At 42.4% G+C, this 14,457-nt stretch overlaps 1 protein-coding gene across 2 annotated transcripts in view; it reads right to left on the bottom strand.

The window, feature by feature from the left end:
* Positions 1-2,583: 2,583 nt before the first annotated feature.
* STK4 (serine/threonine kinase 4) overlaps positions 2,584-14,457 on the bottom strand; it is a 117,471-nt gene continuing 105,597 nt past the window's right edge. For both annotated transcript variants that reach the window (XM_055266387.2, XM_055266389.2), the window contains one exon: positions 2,584-7,844. In XM_055266387.2, the coding sequence (XP_055122362.2) occupies positions 7,686-7,844 (159 nt within the window). In that variant the 3' untranslated portion in view covers positions 2,584-7,685. The remainder of the gene's footprint in view (positions 7,845-14,457) is intronic.

Below are 14,457 nucleotides of genomic sequence, written 5' to 3' on the forward strand. Positions count from 1 at the left end.
AAATCTGCATGCAGATGCTCAAGTCCTTGATATGAAATGTCCTAGTATTTGCATATAACCTATGCACATCCTCCTGTATCATTTAAATCATTTCTAGATTACTTATACCTAATACAATGCTACATAAAATGCCTAATGTAAACGCTATGCAAATTACTGTTATACTGTATTGTTTAAGGAAGAAAGACAGACACAATTTTTTTTTCTTTTCTGAGATGGAGTCTCGCTCTGTCACCCAGGCTGGAGTGCAGTGGCACAATCTCGGCTCACTGCAACCTCCGCCTCCTGGGTTCAAGCGATTCTCCTGCCTCAGCCTCCCGAGTAGCTGGGATTACAGGCGTACCACCATGCCCGGCTATTTTTGTATTTTTAGTAGAGACAGGGTCTCACCATGTTGGCCAAGCTGGCCTTGAACTCCTGACCTCAAATGAGTTCTTGGCCTCCCAAAGTGCTGGGATTACAGGCGTGAGCCACTGTGTTGGGCCATTTTTTTTTCCAATATTTTTGATCCATGGTTGGTTGATGTAGAACCTATGGATACGGAGGGCCAACTGTATTTTCCTGATGACTAAAGTTGAGCACTATTTCATGAAGGCATAGTTTCAAAATGCATAAATCTGTCATGCCAGTTCCTTGCTTAAAACCCTTTGACGGCTCTCCATCTCATCAGGAATAACACCCAAACCCCTTCCCACGGACCACAAGGCCCTGAACATTCTTGCCTTCTCCCACCTTGTACACACTGTTCCAGCCATGGAAGAATCCTTCCATTCTTCCAACAAGCCAAACTTTTGTTCTTATCTCAGGGTCTTTGTTCTTGCTGTTCCCTCAGCCTGGCTGGTTCCTTCTTGTAATGGCAGGTCTCATTATAAACATCGTTTCTCCAGAAGCGTCATTTATCATTCTACATAAACCCATCTCTCCCTACACATACACACATGTGCACGCACACACATGCACACGTTACTCTCAATCCCATTACCCTGTTCTTTTCTTTTTGCTGTACTTCATCATTCTCTGAAATTACCACGTGTTTACATGTCACATAGACTTTCTGTGGAAACAACAGCTACAGATCTAAACCAATCTTGAGTGAGTGACTCAAAAATCACAAGCATCGCTGCCATTGATGATGTGGTTTTCTGAAATGGAGAACAACTCTTAGTAAAGGTCCAAATAAAACAAACTACAAGTGTCTCTCCATTCTTCATAGTTCATTCTTAAAAAAAACAAAACAGTAAAACCATATAAAAAGTACTTTGTGTTTACATGTAAATGAACTTTGGTTTAGTATCACATGTTTATAAACAAAATTTTCACCAAAATTAATAACCAGTGGAACATCTGAATGTTGTGTTGGATACTGGACAGATGCTTGTTATGCAGGACTGTCCCAGAATGCACTGCAGAGCATCTAGCAAACCTGCCCCTGCCCATTAAATGCTGGTAAGGCTCCTCAATCACTATCACCACAAAAACACTCTCATACATTTCCAAAACACCCCCTGGTGGGCAGTACTGCACACTGTAAAAGTCCGTATGTCTATAGAAAGGGTACACCATCATATACCTAAGAGTGTGTGTGAGAAAACAAATGAAGTCATCTAAACAGCTCTGCATTGTGCCTGGCAGATAATAAGTGCTTAATAAATATAAACTTACTTCATCCCACCTTCTTTCCTTCATCTGGCCATAGGTTCTCAGTGTGATCAATAAGGAACATCTGTCATCAACCCTGGCCACAGGAAGGAAGGTACACTAAATATTTCAAGGAGTGAGGTGAGTAAGTTACGGAACAATAAACACACTTATCACCCCACTCCAAGAAAGGCCCACAGAATAACATGACAGTTATACACATAGACTGTGGAACTATTCTATTAAATACTGTACAGCAATTTCACTCAAGAGAACTACATTTACTTTTCAATGTAACTCTATTCCCTCTCTGCTATGGGGCAACTTTCAAGGCTGAAAAAAAACCTAGGGTCAGGCTGGAGAACTATTCCTGGATAAGAATGGGCCATACCAGGGCAGGAACCTGCTGCTCCACCTCTGAATGCTGGGCCATGTCTGGCCTGGCTTCATGCAGCAGCAGTTGAGGATGAAGGATTCCAAGGTGATCATCTCACACTAGAGGCTTTATACAGGTGGGCTCTTCTGTCCAGGATGTCTTCTCTCCCTCACTTCCTACTCTGTATTAATATAGCCATCTCTTCTTCATTTTTAAAGTTTCAAGGTATATTGTCTCCTTTAGAAGCGTTTCCTTGGACATCCCAGCAGAACCGTCACTCTCACTTCTGTGTATCCACAGGCCCTGTACCTTCTTCTACCATGGTATGTTCAATGTTGTGTGTTTTTGTCCTTGGCTAACTCCCCAAATGCCCTGCAAGAACTGTGTCTGGTTCATCTTTATTATATTCCTGATAACTAGCTCAGTACCCTGGCACACAACAGAAGCCCAAGAAAAGTTTACCAACCTCTCCCCAGCTTTGGATCTTAGAATAAACACACTACAGAGTCAATGTCACAAAGATTGTTCACAACACCATTATCCAGGCTATACATGGAGGTTCTCATTAATAAGGGTTTGTGGTCCAAAGGACAGTTTATTTAAAACAAACGTGATGAGGTATAGGAAGAAGAAAGGAAGAAGAACAACAATTCTAACATAAAAACACAGGAAGCATCTCAAACTTAAAAAAAAAAAAAAAAAAAAGAGTGGGGGCAATGGAGGAAGCTACGTCTCATACAAACTGCTGACCTCAATTGATTACTTACATCCAAACCTTACAAAATAGCATTTCAAGTCAGCACTTAAGCCAGTGTTATTAGATTTTCTTACAAAAAGTTAAAGCTACAAACTTCACATTTTTAAACTGTACATAGCAACAGCATTTAAGCTTTTTTTTTTTTTCCAAGTTGGTCCGAGTACAAGCTGGTAAAAGAGATTTTTTTTCCAAACACAAACAAGAACATGTATTCCAAAGACAATGAATATAATACTGATAAAAACACAAACATAGTGCTTAAGAAAAGATGGGGTGAGATGGAGATGTAGATTGGGCAGGAACAATTTTCTAGTAAATAAGGAGCTGCAATCTTTAGAGGCAATATGGTATGCTAGAAAGGACACTGGAATAAGAATCAGAAGACCTGGATCTGAATCCTGGCTCTGCCATATTCTAGCCACATGAGCTTGAGCAATAGACTTTACCTCTCTGAGCCTCAATTTTCACATCTGTAAAATGAGGATAATAATACCTATATCTCCCAGCACTATTAAGTTTCTATAGATAGGGCTATTCAGATTATCTACTTCTTCTTTTTTTTGTTTGAGACGGAGTCTCATTCTGTCACCCAGGCTAGAGTGCAGTGGTGAGACCATGGCTCACTGCAGCCTTGACCTCCCTGGGCTCAGGTGATCCTCTCACTTCAGCCTCCTGACCAGCTGGGATTACAGGTGTGGGCCACCATGCCCGACTAATTTTTTTTTTTTTGATGTTTTGTAGAGATGGGATTTTGCCATGTTGTTCAGGCTGGTATCTATTTCTTCTTGAATGAATTTTGGTACTTTATATTTTTCAAGGAATTTGTTTATGATGTTCTATTGGTTTTTTAATACCCATAGGATGTATCACAATGTCACTTCTCTCATTCCTGATATTGAAAAGACTTACTGAGTTTTAAATGGTATAAATTTCTGGCATCTAGGCCGGGCGCGGTGGCTCAAGCCTGTAATCCCAGCGCTTTGGGAGGCCGAGGCGGGCGGATCACGAGGTCAGGAGATCGAGACCATCCTGGCTAACACGGTGAAACCCCGTCTCTACTAAAAATACAAAAAATTAGCCGGACGTGTTGGCGGGCGCCTGTAGTCCCAGCTACTCGGGAGGCTGAGGCAGGAGAATGGCGTGAACCCGGGAGGCAGAGTTTGCAGTGAGCCGAGATCGCGCCACTGCACTCCAGCCTGGGGGATGGAGCAAGACTCTGTCTCGAAAAAAAAAAAAAAAAAAAAAATTTCTGGCATCTGGCAGGTGCTAAATAAATGTTTCCTGGATCGAAATCTACAGTCTCAAGGAGTCAAGGCTACAGTTCTTAAGGTGCTTCAGATGACTGGTTCTATCTATTTATCAATATGTCTATTGATCCACTCATCCACTCATCCATGCATCCTCCCACCCTTCCTCTTCCCTGTCAAACATTCATCCATCCAACTGGTGGCTTGGGGAAAGGGACAAAAAAGGAAAAAAAAAAAAAAAAAAAGGAATGTGCTTCAAAATTACTGATGGAATAATTAAAATAGTCTTAAAGAATTCTGAGATTTTTGGCCAGGCAGGGTGGCTCACGCCTGTAATCCCAGCACTTCGGGAGACTGAGGCAGGTGGATCACGAGGTCAGGAGTTCAAGACCCGCCTGGCTAATATGGTGAAACCCTGTCTCTACTAAAAGTACAAAAATTAGCCAGGCGTGGTGGCACAGCGCCTGTAGTGCCAGCTACCTTGGAGGCTGAGGCAGGAAAATTGCTTGAACCTGGGAGGCAGAGGTTGCAGTGAGCCGAGATGGCACCACTGCACTCCAGCCTGGGCGACAGAGTGAGACTCCGTCTCAAAAAAAAAAAAAAAAAAAAAAGAAAACAAAAAAAGAATTCTGAGATTTTTTTTTTTTTAAAAGACAGAATCAGGTCATTGTTTCTTGAAGGCAGAGAACAAGCAAGGACCTCAAATTTCTCTGGAAGCTCGAGCTGCAAATGCCCAGGCAATGACGGAAGCCCAAGGCTCGTTGAAAGCAAGCTGATATATCTTAAATTTAGTATTCAACAACAACAACAACAACAAAAACTAGGACTTGCTCCTTTGCCTTTCTGTCACTAGAAAACAAATATACCTTGTCAGGAAATTTCTCTGATCCAAAACAAACTGACTTCTGGCCAAAAGGCTCCATCAAGCTAGACTGGTAAGCAATAGACTTTGTTGGATCAGCAAGCTGGGTGCACACATGCCTGAAACAAAACAAACTCCAGATCAAAGTTCATGACCCAAGAATAGTTATGGGGGAAAACTGAACTTTCTTTTTTTTTGGATCTAGCTTAGGAAAGGAGAAAATGGGCTTTCTCCTCCTGTCTGGCCAAGTGCAGAGTTCTTTGTCTAAAAAAGAAAGAGAGGCCAGGAGCTGTGGCTCATGCCTGTAATCCCAGCAGTGTGGGAGGCCAAGGCGGGTGGATCACCTGAGGTCAAGAGTGCAAGACCAGCCTGACTGACATGGTGAAACCCGTCTTTACTACAAATACAAAAAAATAATCTGGGCATGGTGGCACATGCTGTAATCCCAGCAGGAGAATCGCTTGAACCTGGGAGGTGGAGGTTGCAGTGAGCCAAGATCGTGCAATTGTACTCCAGCCCAGGCGACAAGAGCGAAAATCCATCTCAAAAAATAAAAAGAAAAAAGACAGAGAGAGAGACAGAATTATTAATTAGCACAGCAAATGGTGCAGGGGTATGTATCCTGGATGCTTTGGTTTTTAAAACTTACTTGGCTATCAGACTTAACCACTAATTCAGCTGTCTTTCCAACCTAAAAATGCCAGTTAGAGTTATTTAGTCTATGCAAGAAAAGGTAGTCACTTCATTTTAAAAAGGCTTGTGACTTTCCTTTTTTGTGTAAATATGATCCCCTATAGTGATGCTATGAATCCTGATTCTATCATTTACTAGCTGCATGACCTTGGGAAGGAATCTTTCTCTCTGAACTTATTTCTTCAACTACAAAATGGAGATAAAGTAGTTAAGTCACAGGGTTATTGTGAAGTTTAGAGCCTACCCAGCTCAGTGCCTGATATATAATAGGTGCACAACAAATCGTAGCTGCCATTTATTATTCCAGCAAGATCCTCAAATTGTCCTGTTTTCCGTATCTGCCACATAGCTATTTCAGTGGCCAAGCCCTGAAGACTAACAACTGCCTCTTGCATTTTTTAAAAACTTGTTTTAATTGCAAATAACAGAATCTGGCCACAGAAGAGGCACATTCCCTGCCTTTCCATTGATTCCCAGGTTTCAGGAGCAAAAGCAATTATGGAGTCAAATTACAGTATCTTGAGGTGCAACCCAGTCATGGCTCCCCATCTGAGGGAAAGAGGTAAAGTTGCAGGAAGATGGCTCTATGCTGTCTTTTGCAAAGCCCTCTGATCTGCTTCAGGCCCAAAACCTGCCTCCATGGGTGCTTGTCTGCTATATTTGGCAGATGTTGCGGAGCTCAAGGACTCGCTGAAACTGAATGATCTGGCTTGTCCAGGGAATCTCTTTACAGCCAGGTCATCTACTGAAGAGCCAAGGCAAGAGCAAGTTTCTGTTAGCAAGGTTCCCTGGAACAATTAACCAAGACTGACACAGGTCTCTTCCCCCAAAGAAGGGGCTGCATGGTTCAGTGGCCTGGGAGTGAGGACCCTGAATTCTAGTCCCAGCTCTTACGCTAACTTGCTTTGTGATTTTGGCCATTCCCCTCTCTACACCTCAGTTTTCCGATCATCCGTACAAGAGGGTCAGACCAGATGATCTCTATGGTCCCTTCCAGCTCTGACATTCTGTGTGTTCAGATTGAGCCTCCTGGAGAACAAATCTTAGTCTAATATTCATTTATCCTTTCCAGGCTGCTTAGCAGTAAAAGAGAAAAGAAAACAGTCACATATTTGAATGTGGGTCACAAAAGCAATCCCCTCTACCCCTATGTGTAAGGAATGTGGAGCAAAATGCCACATGTATGATTTTTACATGAACAATGAGAGCTTCGAAAACGCTTTTCCTTTGTGGACTGAACACAGCCCCGTGTTTGCTGAGAGTTCCTGGTAGACCTATCCCCTCAGTGGATCATGTCTCCTCTTAAGGCACTGGGCAGTATCTGTGCTGTGACTTTAGGCAGTTGAGAGAGTGGAGATGGATGAAAGGCATTGAAAGAGCAAAGGCCAATTTGCAAAGAGGGTGCCAGGCTTCTCCTGGGACTCAAGGAGTAAACATAAACTCTCAAAGCTTTCCCTTGGACATCACCAATAGCTCCAGAAGCCAGTGATGACCACACAAGGCTGAAACCATGGTAAAAGAACTGTCCCAAATCTAATTTTTAAATGCAGCCCTGCAAAGGGGGAGGTTGGCTCCTGGGATTCAGTGACCCCCTAACAGCCTCCCAGTGTACTCTGCCCTCATGTTCCACAGTACCATAATCTTACAGAAAAGAGGCAAACTGTTTAAAACTGTACCTGTACAGAGATGCCACCACACTGCGTGGGGAATCTATTTATAATTTATATATATATATATGCATATTTATATATTTTTTGAAAGTCTTCCAGAAAGAACAATCGAAAGCTATTGGGAGAAGAAAAACAAACAGACAATGTAAAACTTTCCCAGCTATCACTCAACTAGGAGTCTCTGTTCCTGGGGTTTAAAACTCTGAGTTAAAAGCGCCAATATAAATCCTTTGAAATAATATACCTGACCAATGTACATACACACATCAAGATGGAACGTTGACTGTCAAGAGAGCCCTTCCCACTGGCGCACATTCCTGAGTTCACAAAGGTGCTGTGGAGAGACGACAGAGCAGAAGTGCTGGCTAACAAATGTGAGGCAAGCCATCCAGAATTCACCCAAAGCCTAGGTGGAGCTGGGGCCCTCACAGCCTAGCCTTGCTCAGAAGTTTTGTTGCCGTCTCTTCTTAGCCTCAATGGCATCCAGGATGGGCTGCCGCTTGGACTGGTACTTCTGCCGGATCTCTTCAATCTCCTGCTCCATCATGGGGTCCAGGGCCAAGAGCCTCTTCTGAAGGTCCTCCACTGTCCAACTCTTAAGCTAGAAGAGAAGTGGAAAGTATAGTCACGACAAAGCTTAAGTCAGTGGCAGAACAGTGGAGAAGCCCAGCCTTCCCAGACACCCAGAGGGAAGGGAGACAGGAGGAAGACACTGTGGTCAGATCACAGGTTGGGTGGTGGTGGTTGGAAAGTGACAATTCATTCCAAAGAATGGCATACCTTGAAGCTTGTCTGAGATAATTTATCCCTGGAAGAGATCTAAGTGCTAACCACTTTGATTTAATGTGCCTTGACCAAGAACTTAGTGAATAATACTCTTACCTCCCCTATCTTTTAAATTAATTAAATATAGATTCATTGTTAGGGCATTAAAATAACAGTAACTTGATGTATGTGAAATAATGGTTGCCTCCCCGTTCTTGTTCTGTCCACAAGATGAGCATCTATCTGGACAGCGCCTTTCCCACTTTCAGGATATGACACCACGGAGGATAGATGCTGATGAGGCGCAGATGCCATCCCCTAACCCTGCCTTCCCATACCCCCAATGTCTTGACACTGCCCTGTTATCATCACCAGCATTTACTTGAGGCTACTATATACCAGGTAACACTCTAAGGCCCTTGGGAATACAGATGGAACCCTTGGCAGGGGTTGGGGTAAGGGTGGGTAGCTGGAAAAACCTCAAACTTCTGAGATTAAGTTTCTATCATCCAGAGAAAAACAATGAGCTGATATATAAATTAATAATAATGGCTGGCATTTAGTGTTTTCTATGTACCAGACACTGAGTGATTTACATATATGGATTCCTTTAATCCTCGCAGCAACCCATGCTACAAGGACATTATTATTCCTATGTTACAGATGAACAGTTCAAGGAGGAGGGTAGCTAAGTAACCTGCCCAGTGTCTCCCAACTAGTAAGTGGCAGAGTCAAGACTCAAACCCAGGCAGCGTGGCTCTAGAGTCTATGCTCTTAACCAGTGTTGCAGAACAGCAGACTAGCAAAGCACAGGTTTTAGAACTAACTCAACCTTTGGTTAAAACGTGGTTCTGCCTGTTGCAGATGCCATGAGACTCTGTCAAGTTACCAATCTCTCCAGGCCTTCCCCATCTACAGAAGTCAGACAGCAGTGCCTCATCACATGTATTATAAGAATTAAATGAGATCATGGCTGTAAAGTTCTCAGCACAGTACCTGCTGCACTGTGTGTGTAAAGACGGCAATGGGTGTTATAAGCCTCTCTCTTCATAAAAGCCCAGGAGTGTACCACTGTTCAACCTGTGTCTGCAGCTGTGGGGCAAGGGGCTCTGCTGCCATATGTGTGGAGTGTCCAGTGATTACAAGTCTGGCCAATCTTGGCTGTCAGGGGTGGGAATGAATGCTGACATTATCCACAGTGGGTGGTGATATTTTATTCTGTGTGCTCACAACCAGTTTAATAGGTACAGTGTTTCAAGAACTCAAAGTCTTACAAGAGGTCTGTTGTGCCCACATTTAGAAAATCATGATCCTCGGCCCCTTCCTGAGGTCTCCACAGGAAAGTAGTATAGGAGCTGGGTGAAGGGCCCTCTGTCTGTCTACCCTTCCTTGAGTGGGTGGGGTGAGAGCAAGTGTGAAGTGCTACAGTGGCCTCCCTAGAAATGGCCTGTCACCACAGGAATTTTCCTTGGCCTGCTTCAGGGAGGGTGTCTGAGAAGTGAGAAAACCCTAATAGTTCAAGACGAAAGGTGCTTTGTAATGTGAGAATGGAAGACTTGAGAGTGTGGGTAAATGCTGGAAAGTTGGGCTGAAAAAAAAAATGTATCTTTCCAGCCTGTGGTTTTATACTACCTTAGAGGTTGGTGTTCTTGGCCCAAGGACACCCCCTAATAGCAATGCTTGCCTAGTCTTTGGCATTTTCAATTCCTTCTGCAAAGAGAGAATTCCCCAAGCCTACTACTGACTGTAACTGGTAGTTAAGAATGTAATCTTTGGGATCACAGGTCCTAAATCTGTACTGGCTATGTAACCTTAAACAGTAATTTCACCTCTTGAGCCTCGGTTTCCTCCTTTGGAAAACAGACAATACTATTTCGTTCCTCCACCCTGGGGTGGTACTAAGACTTACACGAGATAATGGTCTGATGGTCTTAGCTCAGAACTTCATATGGTATGTGTTGGGCAGATAGTAAATATTCCATAAATGGAAGTTATCACTGTTGTTATTGTTGCTATTGTTATTATTATTATTGTATATATGATTGGTAAGTCTCTAATTAATCTTCCATAAATAAGCTGTTTCTGTAACCTCTAATTCAAGCTAGAATCAAACATGTGAAAAAGAAAATATTCTACTCTATTTTGTGCTAATGCCTAAGGGCTGGTACATAATACCTGTTAACTTATGTACAGTTTAACAAAATATTTTTCACCCATCCATTTATAAATACTCATTGAACACCTACTATGGGTCAGGTGCTATTCGAGGCACATAGGCTACTTTAGTGAAAACAAACAAACAAACAAAAATCAGTGCCCTTGTGAAGCTTACATTTTAATGAAGCAAGGAAAATAGCAATAAACACAGTAAATTAGTAAATTATTTTTATATTAGAAGGTGCTCTGGAAAAAAAGAAAATAAAAAATAGCGTGAAAGAAGGGGAGCTGGGAATCAGGAGGGTAGACTTGCTTTTCATCTAGCCACTAGGATGAAGAATAAATTGCAAAATGAAGAAATGTAAGTTAGTGGAGCTGCACTGACTTTGCAACTTATTCTGCAACTTTGGGCAAGCCCCTTCTCCTCCTTAGACCTTAATTTCCCCATTTGTGAGAGAGGGCTGACTAGATGATCTCAGAAGTCTTTCCAGACTCAATGTTTCTCAGTGTATGACCTATGGATCACCTGTATCAGAATCACTTGCTAAAAATACAGATTCCTGAGCCCCAATCCAAAGCTACTTAATAAGACTCCCTTGAAGGTGAGGCACAGGATTTTGCATTTTGAAGAAGCTATTCACGCTGGGCATGGTGGCTCATGCCTGAATCCCAGCACTCTGGGAGACCTAGGTGGGAGGATTGCTTGAGCCCAGGAACTCCAGACCAGCCTGGACAAATAGTGAGATCCCATCTCTGTGGGGGAAAAAAAAATTAGCCAGGTGTGGTGGTGCACACCTATAGTCCCAGCTACTTAGGAGGCTGAGATGGGTGGATCGCTTAAGCCCACTCCAAGGCTGCAGTGAGCTGTGACTGAGCCACTGCACTCCAGCCTGGGCAACAGGGCAAGACCTTGTCTCAAAAATAAATAAATAATAATTAAAATAAACTAAAATAAAGAAGCTATACAGGTATTTCTTATAAATCCTCAAGTTTGATAAACATGATTCTGTACCTTCCTTATTTTTCTGTTAGTAAAATTCTCACAAAGTATTGCTGCCTGTCCCTGGTCTAAAGCTTCTCCTGGGCTTCCGATTTCTAGGCAGTTTTGTTGCTCTTGACTCTAATCTGGGGGCAACAAGCACCCTTGCCGCATCTCAGCCACCTTCAGACTAATTTATGGCTGTCCTAAGAACTTTGGGGTTTAAGTTACATCTGACCTATTACAACACAGCCAGCCAGGCACTGCTGATGACTCAGTCATATCATCCAGATATGGATTTTTCTGAAAAACAAGCTCAGACAATAGTTTCATGGCGCCAAGTGTGGCATTTCACCTTCCTGGTCCTTGGTGGCATAAATACATTTCAAATGGATATCTTGCAGTAAAATAACTATGGTTCTACAGTTTTGCTACAGCCAGAATCTTGAAGCAGCAAATTCTCAATCCAGCCATGTAAGTAGCTTGAGCTGTTTTCACAAGGTATGGGAAATATCACCATTCAGTACCTCATCTATCCCATAGGATATGAATATCCTCTCTATTCTGTGATATCCATACTCCATACTCGCACATCCAGATCAGCTCTCACTGGATATTTCAGTCCCTGATTATCTCGTGAAAATCTGTGATATGGTTTGGCTGTGTCCCCATCCAAATCTCATCTTGAATTGTAGTTCCCACAATTCCCAACATGTTATGGGAGGGATCCAGTGGGAGGTAATTAAATCTTAGTAACTAAATAGCATGGTCAGGTCTTTCCCATGCTATTCTAATGATAGTAAGTCTAATGAGATCCGATAGTTTTTTTTTTTTTTTTCTTTTGAGACGGAGTGTGGCTCTGTTCCCCAGGCGAGTGCAGTGGCAAGATCTCGGCTCACTGCAACCTCCACCTCCTGGGTTCAAGCGATTCTCCTGCCTCAGCCTCCCAAGTAGCTGGGATTACAGGTGCCTGCCACCTGCGCCCGGCTAATTTTTGTATTTTTAGTAGAGACAGGGTTTCACCATGTTGGCCAGGCTGGTCTCAAACTCCTGACCTCAGGTGATCCACCCACTTTGGCCTCCCAAAGTGCTGGGGTTACAGGTGTGAGCCACCACGCTAATAGAATCTGTAGTTTAACACATCCAAAGCAAAACTCTTGAGTCACATCCCTTCCTCATCCCCAAATCTTGTCTCCTTACTCCCCAGTCTTCCCTATCTCAGGAATGGTATCATCATCCTTCCATTTGCTCAAAATCATTCCCAATCCTTCCTTTTCCCTCACCCCCGCCTCCTGCCAACATCCAATCCTTTAGCAGTCCTATCAATTTTGTCCCTGAAATACTGGTATAACTCAAACCCAACCACTTTTTTCCATCTCCATCTACCTTGGTCCAGGCTATCATCATCTCACAGCAACAAACATAATTAAAAATACAGAAATGAATCCAATCACATCACCCTTAGGTTTCTTTCCTATTGCATTGAGAATAAAATCCAACTCATCAGTGGCTACATGGGACTCATATGGCTGGTCCCTGCCTCCCCTCCAACTTCATAATCTATTACTCTCTCCTTTGCTCAGAACCCTACAGCTACACTTTATTTCAGATCCTCAAACAGGCCATACTTTTTCCAGCCTCAGTGGCCTACAGAGTTAATGAATCTTCTGCCTGCATGGTTCATGCCCTGTTCTTCCTTATCCTACAGGTTTTAGTTTAGATGTCAACTCCTCAGAGGATGCAGGCAAGCCTTTTCTGACCATCTTATCTAGAAAGGCTGCCTCCTCTCCATTATCCTCTATCTCAGCCTCTTGTTTTCTTCAAAACAATCATGTACCTTGTAATTATTTTTATTTATTTTCTTTTACTTGTCTCTCTTACTAGGATATAAGTTCTGTAAGGGATTGACCTTGTCTTATTTACTATGCTAAACATAATACTGGTTGAAGAAATGAATAAATTATCCTTCATTTCTAGTCAACTAAGAACAAAAGCCACTGAAACCAATGAAGCAAGCTTACATGGGGCATCATCATTTGCAACAAGGTTCTGGATGGGTGCTGAGAAGAGTTAGTGTAGAATAAGAAGTGAGTTCTGCCCTCAAGGAGTTTTTAAACTTAAAAGTAATTCCCCTCAACATTCTTTTGGAATCAAAGGAAATCTCTGTTCACTTAATGAAAATGTCTGTGTTTTGTACTGTCTGTTAAGAAGCAGGGCTCCAGTCTCGGCTCAGTTATCTCTAAAGGCATGTCCATTTAAACTGTTTATTCAAACAAAAAAGAACTTCTGTTATAAGAAATACACTTCGGAAAGAATGAGATCATCAAAAGAATAAGAGACATGATCCTGCTGGACAAGACAAAATAAAGGCCAACCCTAGAGCCACAGACTTGCTACTGAAGGTGGGTTTTGCTGAAGAGATCAGACCAAGTATAAGGATTTCTGAGTCTCTTTCTGGGAGAGATCACAGTGGAAGGAGAAACTAAAATAAGCCTCTTAATCATGGTTATTTAGAATTTCCTTGCCATAATAAGGCTAAGCAACACATCAGTCTTGGGTAAAGGAAGAGGACGGGCTCCGAGCCTGACAGTACTAATGTCTTACAGGAACTCACTCACTCACTATTGTCTAACACCTAGACTTCCCTCACCATCACCTTTACCCAGTGTGATGAGGTCTGATGTCTGCCAAAGGATGTCTGAACAAGTAAAAGCAACAACATTTGTGCAGATGAGATTTCTCTTAAAAGATGTGACCTTTCGAAATGTGTTGTATCTTAAAGTAGACATATTTTTAGTTTAAAGTTCAGCCTCACTCTGTTAGCAGGATACAAATGCTGTCTTACTGTTGGATTCTACACATTACTTCACCATTTGCATCTGTTAAGTGCTGAACTCAGCATTTTATCTGCACTATTTTATTTAATCCATCTGTAAGGTAGGTATCGTCATTATCCTCCTTTTAGAGATGAGGTCACTGAGGATAAGAGTGGGAAAATAATTTAAGTGATACAACAAGGAATTAGAAGAGACAACAAGCAATTGGAAGAAATATGAAGGGTTTCTGGAAATGGGAGTGTGTTTGTGAAAAATGTGGAAGACTGGAAGAATTATGAATTTAGCTGACATTAGATACATCAGATGGCCCTCACATTCAGAAATGCCACTAGTGGTAACGGGTGACTTTAGACAAGTTACTTGTCCTCTCTGAGATTCCGTTTTCTCATCTGTAAAATGGGTATGCTGTCTACTTTGCTGCTTTTGTTCACATAAAAATACCAAGTGCCTACTACACACATGGTGCTGCTGCTGAG

Source organism: Symphalangus syndactylus, chromosome 24, assembly GCF_028878055.3.
Source record: "Symphalangus syndactylus isolate Jambi chromosome 24, NHGRI_mSymSyn1-v2.1_pri, whole genome shotgun sequence".
NCBI lineage: Eukaryota > Metazoa > Chordata > Mammalia > Primates > Hylobatidae > Symphalangus > Symphalangus syndactylus.